The sequence below is a fragment of the Crocodylus siamensis genome, chromosome 6, assembly GCF_052110815.1.
Source record: "Crocodylus siamensis isolate JL-2025a chromosome 6, ASM5211081v1, whole genome shotgun sequence".
NCBI lineage: Eukaryota > Metazoa > Chordata > Crocodylia > Crocodylidae > Crocodylus > Crocodylus siamensis.
In genome coordinates, this window is record NC_143400.1 from 23556462 (window position 1) to 23576806 (window position 20345).

Below are 20345 nucleotides of genomic sequence, written 5' to 3' on the forward strand. Positions count from 1 at the left end.
GTAACATCCTGGTACCCCTCTCCCCACCCCCTGTCCATCCCCCCAGGTATATTTGGGCTCTGGAACCACACTCACCCATGCGCGCTTATTAACAATTTAAGGCTTTTTATTACAAGTGGGAGGAGTTTGTGGCCCCTCCCCTACAAAACTGCATATGCAAATATGGCCCCGCCCACACCAGCCTGGATAGACCCAGGGACAAGATAAGTTAAAGGCACCAATGACTGTACAGCTGAGGTAGGAACCAGGCAATAAACCCAGGCATCCGGGCCCCCAGGCCCTCCTGCTCTCACCCCCGCAGAGAACCCAGGTGTCCAGGCCCCTGCTTTCGCAGGACCCCGGTGTCTGGGGACCCAGGCCCCCCAGCCCATCCTTCCCTGCAGAGCTGGAGAGAACCCAGGCATCCGGGAGCGGCCATCACGTCCAGAGTTTCACCTGGTCTCAGCCCAGGCAGTCAACAACCCTTGGAGGAGAGGGGTCAGGCCCGGCCCGTGCGGTGGGTGAGTCTCCGGAGCCGCTCGGGGCTTGGCTTCTTGGGCCGGGAGAGTTTGGGGGCCCCCCCCAGCCCTCCAAGGTAGAGAAGGGTGAGGGGGGGCAGAGTGGGGACGAAGCCCACCAGGGGCTGGGGGCCAGGTAGCCACAGCGGGGCTGGGACGTACAGCACCTCGCATGCCTGCTGGGGGGAGGGGAAAAGAGAGCGGGGTTAGTACAGGAATGTGGCTGGCTCCGAGAGGGATTGGGTTGGGTGTAACAGTGCTAGGGGCAGCTGGCTCTGTGGGGGGTGGGACTAGGCGGGGTGTAACAGCACTGGGGGCAGCTGGTTCTGTGGGGGCTGGGTTGGGCATAACAGTGTTGGGGGTGGCTGGTTCTGGGAGAGCCAGGCTGGGTTTAACAGTGCTGGCAGGGGGACTGGGTTAGGTGTAACAGGGATGGGGGCAGCTGGTTCTGGGGGAGATTGGGCTAAGTGTAACAGGGCTGTGGGGGCTGGGCTGGGTGTAATGGCACTCACTGCAGCTGGCTCTGGGGGAGCCAAGCTGGGTGGAATGGAGCTGGGGACAGCTGGCTCTGGGGAGGATTGGGCTAGGTGTAACAGGACTGGGGGTGGCTTGATTGAGAGGGCAGGGCGGCGGGGCATTACCTGGGTGCAGGGCTTCTGCGGAGGGGTGCGACTGGGGTATGGTTGTCGCTGTGGGGATGGCGCTTCATCCTCCGATGATGACATCACTGATGAGGTCATGTCCGACGGGGTTGGCGAGGCTGAGGGCTCCTCTGGAGTCTCGGGGTCGGAGGTAACCAGGGGCCCAATCCGGAACGGGGGGTTGTGTTCACCCAGCCTGGGGGGAATAGAGAACCCAGGCGTCCGGGAAGGTCCCACGGGGTGGAGGAGAGAACCCAGGCGCCTGTGGAGGACCGCAGGGGACCCAGGCATCTGGGAGACGGAGGCTCACCTGCAACTGACCTCGCCGGGGTCGATCCAGAGGGTGAGGTCAGGGGGCAGCATCAGCATGGCCCAGTCCAGCCCCGCAGCCTGGGCAGCCCCCACCACTGCTGCATCTGCCCGTGCCCCTGTCTCGATGCGGATACACCTGTGGTGGGGGGGGTGTCAGAAGGGTCGGGGGATGACAGAGGGCCCCCCTGGTGGGGGCAGCGGCAGCTCCCAGGCTGGGGGGGAAACCCAGGCACCCAGGGATGGACCTAGGCATCTGGGGGCTGACCGTGGGGTGAACCCAGGTGTCCAGAGCAAGCCTAGACGTCGAAGAGTGGCTGCAGGGTGAACCCAGGTGTCCGGGGACCGACTGCAGCGTGAAACCAAGCATCTGGGGTTGAACCCAGGTGTCCAGGGCCGGCCGTGGGGGGGTGACCCAGGCATCTGGGGCCTGGCTCCAGAGTGGCTCCAAGCATCTGGGATTGAACCAGCCATTTGGGGCTGAACTTGAATGTTCAGAGGTGCCCATGGGATGAACCCAGGAGGCTAGGGCCCAGTTGCAGGGTGGATCCAGGCATCTGAGGATGAATCCAAGTGTCCAGGGGCCAGCTGCAGAATGGATCCAGGTATCCAGGGCTGGCCATAGGGTGGACCTAGGCATCTGGGGCAAGCTTTGATGTCTGGTGGTCGCCATGGGCCGAACCCAGGAGGCTGGGGATAGCCATGGGGTGGATCCAGGCACCTGAGGGTGGACACAGGCATCCAGGGGCTGGTCACAGGATGAACCCAGTCATCTGAGGCTGAACCTAGATGTCCAAAGTGTCCCATGGGATAAGCCCAGGTGTCCAGGGAATGGCTGTGAGGTGGACCAGGCATTTGAGGATGAACCCAAGCGTCCAGGGGCCAGCTGTGGGGTGAACCCAGGAGTCTGGGGCTTAACCTAGGTGTCCATGGGATGAATCCAGGCGTCTGGGGCCTGGCTGTGGGGAGCAGAACCAGGCATCCAGGAACAAACCCAGGTGTCCAGGGATAGCCATGGGGTGGACCCAGGCATTCAGAGCTGAACTTATCCAGAGGTGCCTGCAGGGCGAACCCAGGCATCTGGGAGGTGCCCCTGCCCCATACCTGTAGGCCTGGCCACGGGCCGGCTGGGCTGGGTACCAGTGGCTGTGGTAGCGCTGGCTCAGGGCCGTGGCCAGGCGGGCACCTAGCTCCTCGGTCCCCCCAGGTACCCCCCGCGTCAGCAGCTGTGCCAGGAACCGGGCGCCTGCCTCCACCTCCTCCCGCATGGCTTAGACGCCTGGGTCCTCCGCTCCTTGTTGCAGTCCTGCAAGGGGTGGGGGGAAAGATGAACAGGGCTGATAGGATTCACCTTCCCCCACCCCGTCATTCATGAACCCAGGTGTCCTGGGTTCCCCTTGGCTGGCGGGAGGGGGGGCATGGCCAAGCTGTGACTAAAGCGGTGATGTCATCAGAAGAAAATTGCAGGCAGTTACATCAGGGAGGGGGTTGCCCCCCCAATCCCACTTCCTCTGGGAACCCCGCTGTCCAAGACCTCCCCCAAAACACAGAGAAACCAGGTGTCCAAGACCTCCCCTCCCTAAACAGAACCCAGGCTTCCAGACCCCCCCAAAACACAGAGAACCCAGGCACCTGCCCCCCAGCCCAGAGAGAACCCAGGCCTCCCCAACACAGGCGCCCGGGGACACCCCCCCCCACACAAACACAGGGGACTGTGGCGCCCGGGAACCACCCCAGACAAACACGGGGGAGCCAGGCGTCCGCCCGAGCCCCGCCAACACACAGAGAACCCAGACGTCCGGGGTCCCCCCCGACACAGGGGACCCAGGCGCCGAGGGACTCCCCAAACACGGGGGACCCAGGGATCCGGGGACCACCCCCGCCCCCCCGCCCAGGCTTCCGGGGCTCCCACCTGGCCGCTGCTGCCTCTGCTCCGGCCACGCGGCGCCGCTTCGCCCCAGGGGGCGGAGCCGGCGGAAGGGAATCCCCCGCCCTGACGTCACAGTCCATACAAGGACATCCTGCGGAATACGGGGCGGGGCTCCCCGTGGGAACTTCCAGGGGGCTGGATGAACCCTGCCCTTCACCGAGAGAGCCGAGACGTCCGAGCCCCCCACCCCAGGGTCCCCAGGCCGGGCAACAGCCCGCCCCCAAAAAGAACCCAGGCGTCCGAGCCCCCCAGCCGAGAAGGAGGTTACTGGGGGGCTGAGTTTATTGCGGTCCATATGGAGGTCCATGACTCCGTCCACAGCCAATACAGCGCTGCCCTGCGGGGGCGGAGCGGGGAGGAAGAGACACGTCACTGGGGGTCAGGGCTAAGTCCCCCCTCACTGCCCCCGGGTAAGGGGGAGAGGGTGGGAGAGCCCATGGGGGGCTGACTGGAATAGTCCATTCGACCCATGGGGGGGCCATGGGACTGGTATGGGGGGATGGAAGATTGTATGGGGAAGGGGGCTGGGAGAGTCCATGGGGGGTGCGTGGAAGGGTCCATGGCCTGGTCTATGGGGAAAGTCCACTGGGGCCCATGGGGGGGAGGAGTCCATGGGGCGGATCTACAGGGAGTGGGGGGGACACTCACCCCAGCAGCAAGGTGCCCAGCAAGGCGCTGAGTGCCAGCCCCAGGCCCAGCAGCAGAGCTGGAGGGGAGCGCAGAGAGCCAGGGGCAGCCAGGAGGGCCCACAGCCCTGGCCTGGCCCTCTCTGCTTCCCCCTGGCTCCCCGCGGCCCGCGCCAGCACCGCCCTGAACGTGGCCTGCAGCCCCTGCTCCAGGCCCCCCCGGCGTGCCGTCACTGTGGGCACAGCGAACCCCAGCATCTGGGTCACTCCCTGGTGTGGAGGGGGCCCCAGCATCCAGGGAGGCCTGGTCTGACCCCTAAACCAGCCCCACCACCTGCCCAGAGAACCCAGATGTCCAGCCTCCCAGCCCCCCCGCTCACCCCCATTCCCTCCAAAATGGAGAGCACCCAGGTGTCTGGGGTCCCTGCCCTGCAACTCTACCTCCCATAGGCCCCACTGGCCCTCCTAAAGGATCCAGGCATCCGGACGCCCAGGTCCCCCTGCTGTCAACCCCCCCAGCCCCCAGGCTTCCAGGCCCTACACATCCGGTGCACCGTTGAGGTAGAAGTAGCGCCGGGCCAGCAGCTGGGCCCCAGCATGGAGCTGGCAGACGAAGGTGCCACGTTGCGAGGCCTGGGCTGACCGGATCACAAGCCCCTGGGCCAAGCCTCCGGCCACCCCCTGCTCCCCAAACAACGACAGGTCCTGGCTGCGCACCTGGGGGGAGAGGGGGGAACAGTCAGGGAACCCAGGTGTCTGGGCGGCAGGTACCCCATGTGTCTGGGACACGGGAAGAGAGAGAGAACCCAAGCTTCCAGGACACACACATACACATACACACACACAGAGGAAACTCAGGTGTCTAACACACACGCACACACACAGGACCCAGGTGTCCAACACATACACAACAGGACACAGGCATCTAGGCCCCCCCATACTCACGTCCTTGGCGAAACCCCATGTGGCCACCACATCTGGGGGTGTTGGGAAAGGCAGGGAGCAGCGCAGGGACACCCGGTCGCCCTCCTCGCGCCACACATCCTCCACTGGGGGTGAGAAATGCAGCTGACTCTGGGCTGGGTGTAACAGTGCTGGGGTTGGCTGGCTCTGGGGGGCTGGGCTGGGCGTAATGGCACTAGCACAGCTGCCTCTGGGGGGGCGATCGGACTGGGTGTAATGGCACCAGTTGTGGCTGGCTCTTGGGGGGCAGGGAGCTATGGTATGAGACAGCACTGGGGGGTGGCTGGCTCTGGGGGACAGGGATCAGGCTGAGTGTAACACGGCTGGAGGCAGCTGGCTCTGGGGTGGGCCGGACTACATGCAATGGACACAGACTCACCTGGGCAGTCTAGGGGCAGCTGGCAGTCCACGATCCGGCAGACAGCACATTTATAGACCTGGGCATCCTGCTGGTAGCCTGGGAGGGAGGGAGGGGCAGGTGGTTGTGGTTCAGGAGTGAGGGGCACCAGCAGGGTGGTGGTGGGGGGGGCAGGTGGCTGTGGTTCAGGAGTGAGGGGCACCAGCAGAGTAGGGGGCACTCACCGCAGGGTGGGACACAGGCCGGGGCTGTGGGGGGCAGAGATGCAGTTAATACAGACCCCACATGCACCCCACCCCAGCCCCAATCCTGCCCCCACCCTGCAAGGGGTCTTTGCATCTGGGGGGGCTCCTGGGTTCCCTCCAGCTCTGGGGGCCCGGACACCTGGGTCCCCCAAACTCACCTGGTGGGATCTTGGCCACCTCCTGCCATGTCCAGGCCACGGCCCCGTCCAGGGAGCGCTCATATGGGGCTGCGAGACAAGGAGTGAGACCCACCCCCCGTCCAAATCCTCCCCCAGCCTCCCGCCACACCCACTCCCCAGTTCCTCCCTGTAACACCCCGGCACTCTGGCCCCGCCCCCACCCCCACCCCCACCTCCTTGGCTCCTCCCGCCCCTGCTAGCCCCACCCCCTCCAGCGCCCTCAACACCTCCCCGCCCCGCCCACGCCGTCTAGCCCCCCCCATTCACTCCTAGTCCTGCCCCCACTACCTTCCTGCCCCGCCCATCCCCTCTTAGGGGGCACTCACCGCATCCCACCCCTTCTAGCCCCGCCCCCCCTTCTAAGCTCCCCTCCAGGCCCGGTCCGGCCCGTCACTCACCCCCCGCCTCCCCCTGCTCCTCCAGCCGCTGCAGTCCCTGGGCCAAGGCTTCGCGCAGGCGCCCCACGGCCGGGACCCCTGGTGGGGCACGGACACGGGTGTGTGGCGGGGCAAGGGCAGGGGGTCCCTAGGAGGTGGTGACCGGGGCAGCAGGTAACCGTGGCAACAGAGGGGAGGAGGGGGAAGCCTAGGCCAGGTGGGATCCCCATCTCCATGGCAACCGTCTCCAAAGGCTGGGGAAATCCCCAAGACAACCATGCCTAGGAAAGAGGGGGGCGGGGCTTCCTGAGGCGGGTTCCCCGGGGGGCGGGGCTCCTAGGTAGAGGGGTTCTCCAGGGGGGTGGTGCCTCCTGACTGGGGCTCCAAAGGGGCGGGGTAGCCCCCCCAGGGGGCGGGACTCGGGGCCGTACCCACGGCGACGGCGTCGAGGGGTGCGTAGACCTGGCGCAGGCGGCGCAGGCAGCGCACGTGCTCGCGGCTCGCGGCCCCCAGGAAGAGGCGGCAGAGGCGCAGGCGCTGCTCCCCCGACGACAGGCAGGGCAGGCAGCCCCCCGCCTCCCCCAGTGCTCCCAGTACCACCAGCAGCGCCCGCAGCATGGCCTAGGGCCGCCTCTGCCCTGGAGGCGACTGGCTCTGGGGTGGAACAGTGCCGGGGTGGGGGCGTGGCCAGTTCTAGCCCCGCCCATTGGCATCACAGGGTAGGGCGGGATTTCCAGTATCACCAGTTCGGGGTGGGGAGGGCACTATAACCAGCGCCCAGTTAGGGAGTGAACAGTATCACCAGTTTCAGGGAAGAGGGGGTCCCAGTCTAACCAGTGCCCAGCTAGGCAGCAACCAGTAACCCCAGGTCAGAGGACAGGGGTGCTCAGGCAAGGAACAACCAGTACGACCAGTTCAGAGGAATAGTGGCCCTAGTATAACCAGTGCACAACTAGGGAACAACCAGTAGCACCAGGTTAGAGAAGAGGAGCCCCCAGTATGACCAGTTTGCAGCTAGGGAGCAGCCAGCACCACCAGTTCAGAGGAGAGGGGTCCCAGTATAACCAGTGCACAACTCGAGAGCAACCAGTATCATGAGTTCAGAGAGGGGGTCCAGTATAATTAGTGCCTAGTTAGGGAGCACCCAGTATCACCAGTTCAGAGGGGGGCCAGCATAACCTTTTGAGGCTCCCAGCAGAACCAGTGCCAGGCTAGCAAGGGCCCAGTAGCACCAGTTCGAGGATGCCTGGGATTCCCAGTACAACCAGTGCCAGGGAGAAGTCCAGACATCTGGGTTCTCTGAGGGGGCTGGGGGTGAGAGTGGGGGGCAGCTGGGAGCCCAGGCACCTGGGTTCTCCAGGAGAGGAGTGGGGTCCCGGGGAGTTAGGAGCCCAGGCACCTGGGCCACCCGCCCCGCCCAGTGGGGGGGCCACCCGCCCAGTTCCCAAGGCCTCACCTGTGAGCTCTGGGCTCCCTCACAGGATAAGGGTCTCAGGGACCGAGAGGGAGGCCTAGGGGGGTGGGGCAGGGGCCCGGGGGCAGGACCTAAGGGCTGGAGGGCGGGGCTTGAGGGCAGGGCCCCCAAAGGGCTGGAAGGGCACCCATGGAAGCAGGGCCCCTTGGTGGGGTGGGGCTAGGAGCTGCTGAGCAGTGATTGATTGTTGTGGGGGGGGGGGTGGAGAATCAGTTATTAGCTATTGATCCCTAGGCCTGATCAATGACCCGGACATGAGACTCCATCAGTGGCTCGGCTCAGGATCTGCTCAGTGAATGAGGAGCCAATCAGAGGGGCCGGAGACAATGGCCACCAGCAGCCGATTGGCTGTTGGCAGGTTGATGGATCAGGGATGGGATGGATCTGGGTGATAGGGGAGGTATGCATCAGGTAGTGACATCACTCACCACGGTAGGGGCGGAGCCAGAAGTGGGGGGGCAGAGGTCCAGATGAGGGTGGGGCTTGACTGCTGGCACCTGAATGTGGGGTTCAGCCCCCCAACAGCCCAGAGCCACCAGCGTCCCTACCCCATGGCAATCCCCACACATACATACACACAATCTGGCATACGCACACACATACAACCCAGGCATCCAGGACACAGGCGCACACACAACTCAGGCGTCCCCCGCCCCCCCACACATCCTGAAAAGAGACAGATACCCCCCACTGCACACACAGTGCCCCCTCTCACACTCACACACAATGACAAGCCCAGACACTCATGCACACGTACACACCATGACACTGCGAGTCTCTCTCGCACACAATGTCCAGACACACCCCTCTCCACACATATGTACAGGCAGAAAACCCAGGTGTCTGGGCCTACACACACACCCAGAGCCTAGCAGCGGGGGGAGACAGACAGACAGACAGACAGACACACACACACACACACACACACACAGAACCTAGGTGTCCGTGATACACATACAAAGAAACCCAGGCATCTGCTACACACACACACAACCCAGGCATGTGGGAGAAAGACAGAGATATACACACTGAACTCAGGAATCCAGATACACACACCCAGGAGCCAGGCGTCCAAGAGACAGATACAGTTACACACACACACACACACACAACCCAGGTGTTTGGGAGAAAGACACCCTCCTAGGCATCCAAGAGAAAGACAGACAGCCACAAAGACACGCACACAAAAGGAACCCAGGCATCCGACACACACACACACGCAATTCAGGTGTCTGGGGGAAAGACAGATACACGCACACTGAACCCAGGAATCTGGACAGACACACCACACGCACACACAACCCACTCAGAAGCCAGGCGTCCGGGAGACACACACACACTGAACTCAGGCATCTGGGCCCACACACACACACAGAACCCAGGTGTCCAGGCCCACACAGTCACACAGCACAGGCATCTGGGGGACACACACTGAACCCAGGCATCCAGGCCCGCATACACACACACACACATAACCCAGGCATCAGGGAGAAAGACACACACCCACACCCTAGGAGCCTAAGAGCTAGACATGCGCACGCGCGCGCACACACACACACACACACACACATGCACATGCAGAACCCAGGCGTCTGGGCCACTCCCCCGTCTCCCCAGACACCTGAGCCCCCCCCACCTCCCCCTAGGGACCCGACACCCCCCTCCTCCTTCCCACGCTCCCTTGCTCCGACACCCCCAGCTCTGACCTGCCCTTGCTCCACGCCTCCATCCCTGTGTGTGTGTGTGTGTGTGTGTGTGTGTGTGTGTGTGCGCGCGCGCGTCGGCTCTGGCCGCGCTGTCGTCTATCGCATTGCGGCTGTGGGCTGGGCGGGGGGGGGGGCGGGGAGGGGGGGTACCTAACGCACCACAACACCACCGGTGCCAGCCGTGGGCTGCACCATGGGGTAACGCGGGGGCCCATGGCTTCATGTAACACACAATGACACACGGGTAAGCACAGTGCACAGGGACACAAGGCATCGCACAACAACACACAGGGATGCAAGGCAATACACAGGGAGATGCAACACATAGGGACACAGGGCAACACGCAACCCCACACAACAACACACAGGATGACACAACACACAGGGACACAGGGCAACACATAACCCCACACAACAATACATGACAGTGACATACAACACGCAGGGACACAGGGGAACACAGGCACACAACAACGCACCAGGACACAGGGAAACATAAAACAGGGAAATGCACACGGCAACACACAGGGAGATGCAATACACAGGAACACGGCAACATACAACTACACACGGGCAGAGGGCAACACACTGGCACGCAACACATGGCAACACATGACAACAGTGAGATACAACACAGGGCAACATACAACCCCGCCCAAACACACAATACAGGGGGACACGCAATGCAATGCCACAGGGCTGCACACAATACAGGAGGGCAGGACAACACAGAGGATCTTGTGGTGATACACAACACACAGGGACATGCTGCTACACACAACCCCAATGACACACAACACACAGGGCAAGGCACAACCAACCTCATTCAGTGACACACAATGACACACCCACAACACAAAGGTACGCACAACCCCACATGAGAACATGTGATGACACAGAGCTACACTCAACACAGTTGACACAAGGCAACACACAACACAGCCCCACATGGAAACACACAATGCTATACACAACCCCACCCAGCATACAACACAGTGCGACACACAGCAGACAACCCCTGCTCTGTACAGCAACACACAACAGCATGGCGATGCAGGACTACACACAACCCCACACCCATCACACAGCAGTGCACAACAACACAGGGCTGAACACAGTCCCACAATACACAACCAGGACAGCACGACACAAGGCAGCACACAACCTCAACTTTAACGCACACACACCACCCGATACCACCAAAGGACAATGACAGAGATCAACACAGCCACCAGTGCCCATACACACAATATGCAACCCACAACCCCATACACACCACATCACAGGGCAATACAAAACACCCGCCAACCATGCAACACCTCAAAAGGCGACATAAACCCCCAAGATGATACCTGCCACTCAGTGCTACGAAGCAACACAACCCACAACATAACATAAGGCAACACACCACAAGTCCCTGCCCCACCACAATACAACAGCACAGGGCAACACAACCCACAACGCAATCCTTGCAGCAGTTGAAAACACTCCCCATCCCACCCAGCCCTGCTAGACACACACACCAAAACATACACCACCACAATCTCCCTGGATCATATCCCACCCCCAAACACACACTGCAACACAACCGCACACAACTCCTCTCCATGGCCTGGAACACATAAACACACCTGCTACACAACACAACACAACCCCCATCACACCTCCAAGCCACCCACAACTCAATGCAGCAAACCCACAACACCCTCACCCCCACATACGGCCCCCACTAAGAGCTACACAATTCAACACAACACCCCTCCACCAACCACAACCCCCCATTACACCCAGCAACCCAACACAACAGACTCACAACACCCCACAACCCCCACATCAGTCCCCCAAGAGATATACAATGCAACACAACACACCTCCACAACCTCATTACACCCCCAAACCACCCACAACATCCCGAAACCAACACAGGAGATCCACAACCCCCTCCACCCCCCTGAACAGCTAACGCAACACAACTCTACAATCCACCCCCTTCCTTGCCCCATCACTCACCTCCGAGCAAGCTGCAATTCCCGGGGGGGATTGCAGGCTGGTACTGGGTGCTACTGGAAGGCACTGGTGGGCACTGGGGGGGCGCGGGGAAAGCTAGGAGGCTGTACAGTTATCTCCGGGGGTGTGACTCTAAACCATACAACCTACTACCTCACCCCGGCCCCCCTACAACAGCAGGGGGCGGAGCCAGCCAGACAGGGGTGGGGCTAACAGAGTGGTGGGTGGAGCCAGGCAGCAAGGCCCAGGCTGGGTGGAGCCAGCAGGGGCTGGAAAGACAGGTAGGCGGAGTCTGTGGGCAGATGGGTGGAGCCAGACGATCGGGTGGGCTCAGTGGATCGGTGAACAGAGCCTTCGGGCCAGGGGGCGTGGCCAAGCTGGGGGTGGGGTGGAGCGTCCCGATGTCAAGGCCGAGGCCGACACAGACCCACAGAGTCGAGCTTGCATGAGGAGTGACCGCAAGTTCGGATCTACGGGTTTATGGCAACCGGCAGGCACGGGTGGTGCACGCAGGCAGTGGGCAGACCTATGCCTCGCCTGGCTCGTTAGCAGAGCAGCGATCTCAACACAGCTCACCAGCCGAGGGCGTGTCATCATGAGTGCATCTGTGCGAATATGTTTGTGTGCATGCATGCATTTGTGCGCGCGTACGTAGAACATACATATATTGACCTGTGTGTGTGTGTGTGTGTGTGTGTATTATAATATAATACACACCCCCCCACCCACACATGGAGTATGCAAAATATACATATCAATCTGCGTGTGTGGGAGTTGGTGTGTGGGTGTGTACGAGTGCTTGTATGAGTGTTTATGTGTATGCGAGAGCATCTGAGCATGTCTGTGCACGCACGTGTTTGTGTACGCAAATGCATAGAACATACATATATTGACCTATGTGTATTATAATTTATATAGATAATACACACCCCCACTTATATTTTGCAAATATCATATTTTGATATATATGTAAAATATACATATATCAACCTGCGTGTTATATGTACACACATGCACATGCATGTGTAAACATATGCATGTATGTATATACACACACACCATGCGTACAATGCAGAATTAATATATACATATACACACACACACACATGTATACACACACATACCTATACCTGTGTGTGTGTGTGTGATAAGTATAACAGGTATATAATATACACACTGTATACATGAATATATTTGCATATCATACACACATGCATAACAGAGGTTGATATATGTATATGTGCATTTTACACACACACAGGTATACATACTCACACACACAAATGTATCAGCATATGTATAAACCCCTGCATGTTACATGCATTATACACACAGATGCACAAATGCATGCATATGTATATACATACACATATGCAGACTATGCAGAATACACATAGATCAACCTCTGTGTGTGCTATGTGTGTGTGTACACATATACATATACATGTATATAGATGTATACCTAGATGTATAAATATATGTATAATACACACACAGCACAAATACATTAACATATATATCCTAATTTGTAGCCATCTCTGATATACTTATGTGTGCACACATACATGTACACAGCTACTCACATCAATATACCTAATAATCTACCTACACATATGCGTGCATACATATATTAATCTGTGTGTGTGCCTATCTACACGTATGTGTACCTAAGCATAGATAGAAACATATACATACATGTATATATGTACATTCGTATACCTCGATCCATATACACACATAAAAATATACATATGCATATCTAGAGCCATATACATACACGTATAAATATACGTATGCCTATCTAGATCAGTATACATTCATGTATAAATATATGTGTGTATATGTGCATCCATATACATATATGCACATGTGTGTGGACAGATTATTAGATATATTTATATCGATTGCTATACATACACATGTGCGCGCACATACAGATACAGATGTTAGACAAGTGGTGGGCAAAATGCAGCCCACCAAGCCATTGTATCCAGCCTGCAGGGCCCCAGAAAATTTAGAAAATTAATATTAATCTGCCCCTGGCTGCCTGTCTTGTGGCCCTCGATGGATTGCTAAAATTGAGTAAGCGGCCCTCTGCCTGAAATAATTGCCCACCCCTGTGCTAGACAATGCTGGAGATCCAAAATCAGCAGGACAAGATTAACATGTATCAATGTGGAAAGTTACTGCCAGACTGAGTTGAATATGTATTATCTCTCTATAAAAATAATATGAATATGTATCAACTCTATATAAAAAGAGTTAGAATATACAATATCTCTCTGCCCGTCTGTGTTGGTCTGCCTAGGTTGACAGACGGATGGATAGATCGATAGAAATAGAAACAGAGATGTCTATATTTCTATCTGTACACACGCGCACACAGATATATGTAGGGTTATACGCAGGTAGCTGCATGCATATATATAGAGAGAGATTATACATGACTATGTACATGGACAACTGCAGAGATGCGGTGACGTCTCATCTATCAATCTAGAGAGAGAGAGATACAGGAGGAGACATATATAGGTATATAGATTTAGATAGGTAGATAGATAGGCAGGCAGGAAGGCAGGCAGATAGCTAGGCAGGCAGGCAAGTAGGTAGATAGGCAAGCAAGCAGGTAGGTAGGTAGCTAGATAAGCAGGCAAGTAGGTGGATAGGCACGCAGGTAGATGAAAGAGGACTATGCACACGCGTGCACACGTGCAGAAACAGAGCTCTATCAGCTCTGCACACGCCACTGTGCACACCCCTGCTAAGAACTGCGGTGCTTGAGAGGAGACGAGGCTGCTACAAGCAGGGGGTGGTGCGTGGGGTCAGATTAGATCCAGGCGAACAGATGCACGTGCATTCATGCATAGCGCAAATGTGCTCACAGACAAACTTCCATTCCCTGAAAACCGTGAGAGCCAGAGGAGAAGGCTGAGAAAACCCCGAGAGGCTAAGACCGGTGGCAGCTGGCCTGAGGGACCACAGGCCTTGTTTGCCCCTGAACATATGTGAGAACAGCTGCCTGATTGATCCATTCACCTCACACTTAAAAGCACCTATCGCTATGCACATGATTGCCATCAACATGGCCTTGTTAGGGGTATTGGGTCAGAGGTCCTTGCTGATGAGAACATGGATTATTCTGCCTACATTTTATTATAACCATCTAGCCAGGGCTATCTAGCTGGCCAGTCAGGGCTACCACTAGACCTATACAACTACCAATACACACACACTCTGCCAGGCCTCTCCCGCCTGCTCTCCAGTCCCTGTTCACCAGCACAGCCCATTCCATGGTCAGGACTAACCTGGCACCCCCGACCCCAGGTCAGCCGGGGCAGGAGGGTGCGCACACCCAGCACAACTAAAATCACTGGCCACACCAGGGTGGCTGAGCTCTCTCTGAACCAACAGGAGGCCCTACCTGCCAAGAAGCTGGGCGCCGCCAGGTCCCTCTGCCTGAAGCATCGCTAGCGATGTGCTGCATCCAGGTGCCTCAACAGTTGCGGTGGCCTCGGGACAGACTCGACTTTATATATAATGATATCACAGCCCATATCTGACCAAATCACCATGGTTATAACATGTATCCCACTTGGATCTGAACTGCAACATAACAAATGTAAAATGGATATGTAATATATTAATGTATAATGAATGTATAATATTTAATATACATTTATATACATTAATAATATATATTTATAATACATCTAACACCAACAGCACCTGCTTTCATTATAGGACACCTCTGGCCCCACAACCACGGCACAGAGTGTATCTGTAATACAGCAAATGATAATTATTGTCATAAATATGAACTACAGAAATACGGGAAGCGGCATAGCCCTAACACCTGCATGGTGCAGATAGGTGACCTACTCCGGTACACTACAGCAGCATAACACAACGCTACACTTTCATATAAGAGGATATCATAGGACAATGTCATGTGCTGGAATAGAATACAGTGGAATATATATTATATTTAATATATACCACGCTATACTTACGTACAAGATATAACACTTGATCTGAGCCTTCAAGAGGCCGAGAAGCAATTACACTGATGATTACACTGATGATTTAACAGATATGATAATTCACTATAAGACAAGACACTATATCTGCTATACGAAATATGATATAATATGGTATGATAAGTGATATAATGCAGTATATGAAATGATATAGCTATATAATACACAGTACGAGATATGATATGAGATATCGCATACACGGTGAGATATATGATGTGGTGGGATATAGGATATCTGATATAGGATATAGATGTGATGTGTGATATGATATGATATTGTATGTCAAATGATATGATGTATAGAATATCTGATACAGGATAGAGATATGATGTGTCATATGATATGATAGCTAATATTGGATCTGACATAGATGTGATGTGATATATGATATGATATCGGATCGGATATCTGATATAGGGTATAGATGTGACCTGATATATATAATCTGATATCAGATAATCAGATCGGATATGTGACATTTGATATAGGATGTAGATGTGATGTGTGATATGATATATAGGACATCTGATAGTGAATCTGCTATTGGATATTTGATATAGGTGTGATGTGTTGTGATAAATATGCTGTAACGTGCTGGCTTGTCATGTAATATGTTGGAATCGATGAGAAAGATATAAATGAATCAATGATAGATGGTCCCATTAAACAGACAGGCTGATTAACGAACATTAATGACCATGATAACAACGCTCGTCACCATCATTCCTGCTATTGGACAGCCCCAGGTCCCTCCCCACAGATATACAAACACATCTATGATATTTCTATATGTACACACACCTATACATAAACACAACTACATACACACACACAGTGATACAAACACACAGAGATATATATACAGGCAGCTACATACACACATAGAGATATACAAACAAACAGGTATACACGCACAGAGATACAAACACATGCAGGTATATACACAAACACTTACACACACAGATATACAAACACATCTATAGTCTTAGTATATGTACAGGCTTCTATACACAAACACACAGCTACAAACACACACAGACATACACATATCTATTATTTGTGTGTATAGGTGTGTGTATCACATACAGAGATACACACACATCTATTATCTTTGTACACACACACATAGATCCATATGCATATCTATTACCTCTGTGTGTGCGTATGCATGCATGTGTGTGCATGTGTGTGTCCTGGACACCTGCATTACCTGCATGTGTGTGTGCATGTGTGCAATGCATGCATCTTGGACACCTGGTACCCATGTGTCCCTGCATGTCCTGGATGGGATGCGTTTGCATGTGTGTACATGTGTGCATGTATCCCAGATGCCTGGGTGGTGGGCGTGTGTATGTGGGTGCCCCAGATACCTAGATGGTATGTGCGAGTGTCCGTGCATGTGTGTGAGTGCATATGTGTCATGGACGCCAAGGTTGTCTGTCTGTGTGCGTAGCCAGGGACACACAGACCCAACAATGTGCATCCCTGACCCTGGCACGCAAAGGAAGTCGGATATACAAGGTACGATGACCTGCTAGGCATGCGTATGACATAATTTCCTGCCTGGGCTGCAATCCCAGCCGGGGCAGGGTGGGGACCTGAATGGCTGGGTTCACGTCTAGCTCGAGGGGGTGTGGGGGAGCTGGGGGCTTGGACACCTGGGTTCTCTCCAGCGTGGGGAAGAGGGGGGGCAGTAGGGGCTGGGGGATGGCAGTATGTTGCCATGGAAACCACCCACCGCTGCCTGGGACCAGTTGCCCCCCCCCAATGGAAGGGGAGGGGCCTAGGCGGTGGGTGCGGCCCAGGGGTTACCAAGGAACCCCCCTCACCCCAGCAATGCCCCAGGCCCCAGCACCCCCAGTCCTGCCAGGGCCCCTCACTCCTGTCCTGCAGCCCCCTGCCCTCCCAGTCCTGCCGGTGCCCCTCACTCCTGACCCGCATCCCCCTGCGCCCCCAAGCACACCGGTGGCCCGCAGCCCCAAGCCAGGGCAGTGGGGTGGGGGTGGCAGCGGGTGTCACTCACGCTGGATCCAGTTCGGGGGGAGGCCCGCCGGGGGGGCGGGCAGCATCCGAGGAGCATCAGATCTGCAGGGAAGAAAGGAAGGAGACAGCGGGTGAGCAGGGGAGTGCAGGGCTGTGGTGGGGCGGGGGGAGGCTGGGGAGGTGGGGAGGCCGGCTCCGGCCTTCGGGTGGGTGCCCGCGGTCGGGGGAGGGGAGGGAGCCAAAGGGAGCAAAGGATTCTGGGTAGAGCGGCCAGAGCTGCGGGCTGGCGGCCAAGGCGCGGTTAACTCTATCCTCGCCCCCCCAATCCCCCCCATAAAGGAGCAAAGGGAGCTCTCCCTTCCCCGGACACCTGGTCCCTCCAGCTCTGGGAAAGGGCTGAGGGTCCATGGGGGGGGACGGGGACCCGGACACCTGGGTGCCATCCGACTGGGGGACGGGGGCAGGTAGGCTAAGTGGGGGCCTGGTGCCAATCCCACCCCTCTGAAAAGGGATGAGGGGCAGGGCGGGGCTATAGTAGGGTGTGCCGCAGGACCCTGGGGGTGTGGCCTAAGACTTTACTGGGAAGGTCTTCATGGGGTTGGGTCAGGGCTGAGGGGCCAGGTCGGCAGTGTGGGGCGCCGGCAGGGCTGGGGGTGGGTGCAGGGCTGCAGGTCGGGAGTGAGGGGCACTAGCAGGGCGGGGGGTGGGCAGTGAGCTGTGGGTCGGGAGTGAGGAGGGGCGGGGGGCTGTGGGTCAGGAGCGAGGGGCGCCAGTTCCAGGCAGGAAAGTGTTAAGGGGGGGGATTGGGCTGTGTTAGGCCCCGTTGCCATGGCAGCAGACTGTCTAGTGCTCCCTGACCCCTGAGGGGGGGGGGTCGCTAGGGGGGAGGGGGCGGAGCCTGGAGGCCTGAGACAGCTCTGCCCAGGGGAGCCCAGGGATCGGGGACACCCCCCACTGCCCCCCAGCTTTGCTGGAGCAGGGAGAGGACCCAGGCGTGGGGGGGCAATCCCCAGTGCCCCCCAGAGCTGGAGGGAACCCAGGCGGCCGGCCACCCCAGCGCCCTTGAACTTTTAACCCTTTCTTTCCCTAAAGTTCTCTCTTCGGTAGTGGGGGGGGGGGGGGGGGGGGGGGGGGGATTGGGGCCTGAGGAACCCAGGCACCCGGGTCAGAGGTCACAGAGGTGCATGGGGAGACCCACCCCCCCAGATGAAGCAAGGGGTCCCTTTTCAACCCCTCCCCTTTGGCTGGACCCCAAACCCACCAGGGTGAGGGTGAGGGTTACCAGTGGACCAGAGAACCCGGTCGTCCCAGCCCCCCCTGCTTTGACCCCCCCAGCCCCCACCCCCACTTCCCAGAGGTCCCAGGTGCCTGGGCCCCCAGCCCCTCTGAGAGCTGGAGAGACCCCAGGCACCCGGGCCCCGCCCCCACGCCTTGGGCCTAGCCAGGCAAAGGTGCCCCCTGACCCCGCCCGTGACCTCTGACCCCGTCTGGCAGCGCAGACAGGCCCCAGCTGGGACTCGCGCCCCCTTGACCCCATCACCCCCCCTCCAGCCAGACATTAACCCTGTGTGTGCCCCAGCCTGCATGCCTGGCTTCTCCCCACAGATCTGGGAAGGCAGCGGGGTGGGGAGGGGGTGCCGGTGAGGGGGGGGCACTGGGAGCCCAGACGCCTGGGCTCTCCCTAACTGGAAGGGGGGGTGCAGAGCCCCCTGGCTCATCCTCAGACCTGAATCTCCCACCCAACTGGTGCCCTTCACTCCTGACACCCCCACCTCCACCATCCTGCCGATACCCCTCACTCCCGACCCGCAGCCCCCATCTTGTCTGGACCTGGTGGGGGGTGGGAAGACTCCCTCCCCCTCCGTCTGGCTATGGAGGTGCATTGTGGGATGCATATATTACATGGGTAAGGGAGATGCAGCCTTGGGGTGGGGGAGGGGGGTCCCCGGCTGCAGCACCCCCAGATCCCGCCCCCCCGGCAGGACTATGTGGGGGCAGAGAACCCAGGCATCCTGGCTACCCCCAGATCCCCCCTTCCTCTCCCAGGGCTGGAGGGGGGGCCCAGGCATCCGGTACCCCCTTTAACCCCCCCTCCCCCCAGCTGGAAAGAACCCAGGTGTCCTGGCTCCCAAACCTCCTCAGCTCCAGGGCTGGATGGGATCCAGGCTCCCAAACCTCCTCCCCTCCAGGGCTGGATGGGAGCCAGTTATCCAGGCTCCCAAACCTCCTTCCCTCCAGGGCTGGGTGGGACCCAGACGTCCAGGCTCCCAAACCTCCCCCGCTCCAGGGCTGGATGGGACCCAGGCATCCAGGCTCCCAAACCTCCTTCCCTCCAGGGCTGGATGGGACCCAGGCGTCCGGGCTCTCAGCATCCCCGGCCCGTCCCCGAGCGGCTCGGATCCCAGGCGCCCCCCCACAAGCACCCAGGCGTGCGAGCCGCTACCTGCTCCCGGCGCCGACGGGGTTAATTCAGCTGCGGGGGAACAAAGCGGCGGCTCCGTGTGTCCGCGCTGCCCCGCGGTAACTCCCCGGGGGGGCAGCGATCCCAGCGCCCCCCGCGGCAGGGGGCGGGGCCTGGGGGCGGGGCCTGGGGTGGACAGACGGACACGGACCCTGCTACAGCCCCCGGGATCGGGGCTAGGTTGGTGCGCCCCCCACGTCTTTCTACCGCCCCTCGCTTCCCAGCCGCAGCCCCCTGCAGTCGCAGTAGACCAGGGCCCCTAAGATGCAGCTGGCTCTGGAGAGGAGAGGAGGGGGTATAACAGAGCCCACCTGCTTCCCTGCCGCCTTGGGAGTCAGAGATCAAGGCCCTGGGGCTGAGCCCATCAAAGCCTGACCCCAGCCTGTCTGGGGCAGGTTAACCCTGCGCTGCCTTGGCCCGGGGGGGGCTGGGGGTGAGTGAGGGGTACCAGTGGCGCTGGGCATGCAGGGGACTGGGAGTCAGGAGTGAGGGGTACCAGTGGTGCTGGGGGTGCAGGGGGCTGGGGGTCGGGAGTGAGGGTTACCAGTGGTG

At 58.2% G+C, this 20345-nt stretch overlaps 2 protein-coding genes across 5 annotated transcripts; both read right to left on the reverse strand.

Moving 5' to 3' along the window:
* Window positions 1–71: 71 nt before the first annotated feature.
* On the reverse strand, window positions 72–3885 carry LOC149861694 (protein BTG3-like). Of its 2 annotated transcripts, none has more exons than XM_090054276.1 (5): window positions 3360–3885; window positions 2552–2753; window positions 1449–1586; window positions 1139–1334; window positions 72–673 (listed from the first exon to the last, which is right to left on the reverse strand). In XM_090054276.1, the coding sequence occupies exons 2-5, from the start codon at window positions 2713–2715 to the stop codon at window positions 479–481; spliced, it is 693 nt and encodes a 230-aa protein (XP_089910402.1). In that variant the 5' UTR covers window positions 2716–2753; window positions 3360–3885; the 3' UTR covers window positions 72–478. The 2 variants fall into 2 exon arrangements, with proteins under 2 accessions (XP_089910402.1, XP_089910401.1); XM_090054275.1 differs by having other exon boundaries at window positions 73–676; window positions 3360–3870.
* SPACA6 (sperm acrosome associated 6) lies at window positions 3615–19875 on the reverse strand. Of its 3 annotated transcripts, none has more exons than XM_090054274.1 (9): window positions 19776–19875; window positions 17373–17434; window positions 6147–6224; window positions 5728–5796; window positions 5549–5572; window positions 5346–5423; window positions 4949–5052; window positions 4558–4720; window positions 3615–3714 (listed from the first exon to the last, which is right to left on the reverse strand). In XM_090054274.1, the coding sequence occupies exons 2-9, from the start codon at window positions 17416–17418 to the stop codon at window positions 3659–3661; spliced, it is 618 nt and encodes a 205-aa protein (XP_089910400.1). In that variant the 5' UTR covers window positions 17419–17434; window positions 19776–19875; the 3' UTR covers window positions 3615–3658. The 3 variants fall into 3 exon arrangements, with proteins under 3 accessions (XP_089910400.1, XP_089910398.1, XP_089910399.1); XM_090054272.1 differs by lacking the exon at window positions 3615–3714 and adding an exon at window positions 4022–4236 and having other exon boundaries at window positions 19776–19873; XM_090054273.1 differs by lacking the exons at window positions 3615–3714; window positions 6147–6224 and adding an exon at window positions 4022–4236 and having other exon boundaries at window positions 19776–19871.
* Window positions 19876–20345: the final 470 nt, after the last annotated feature.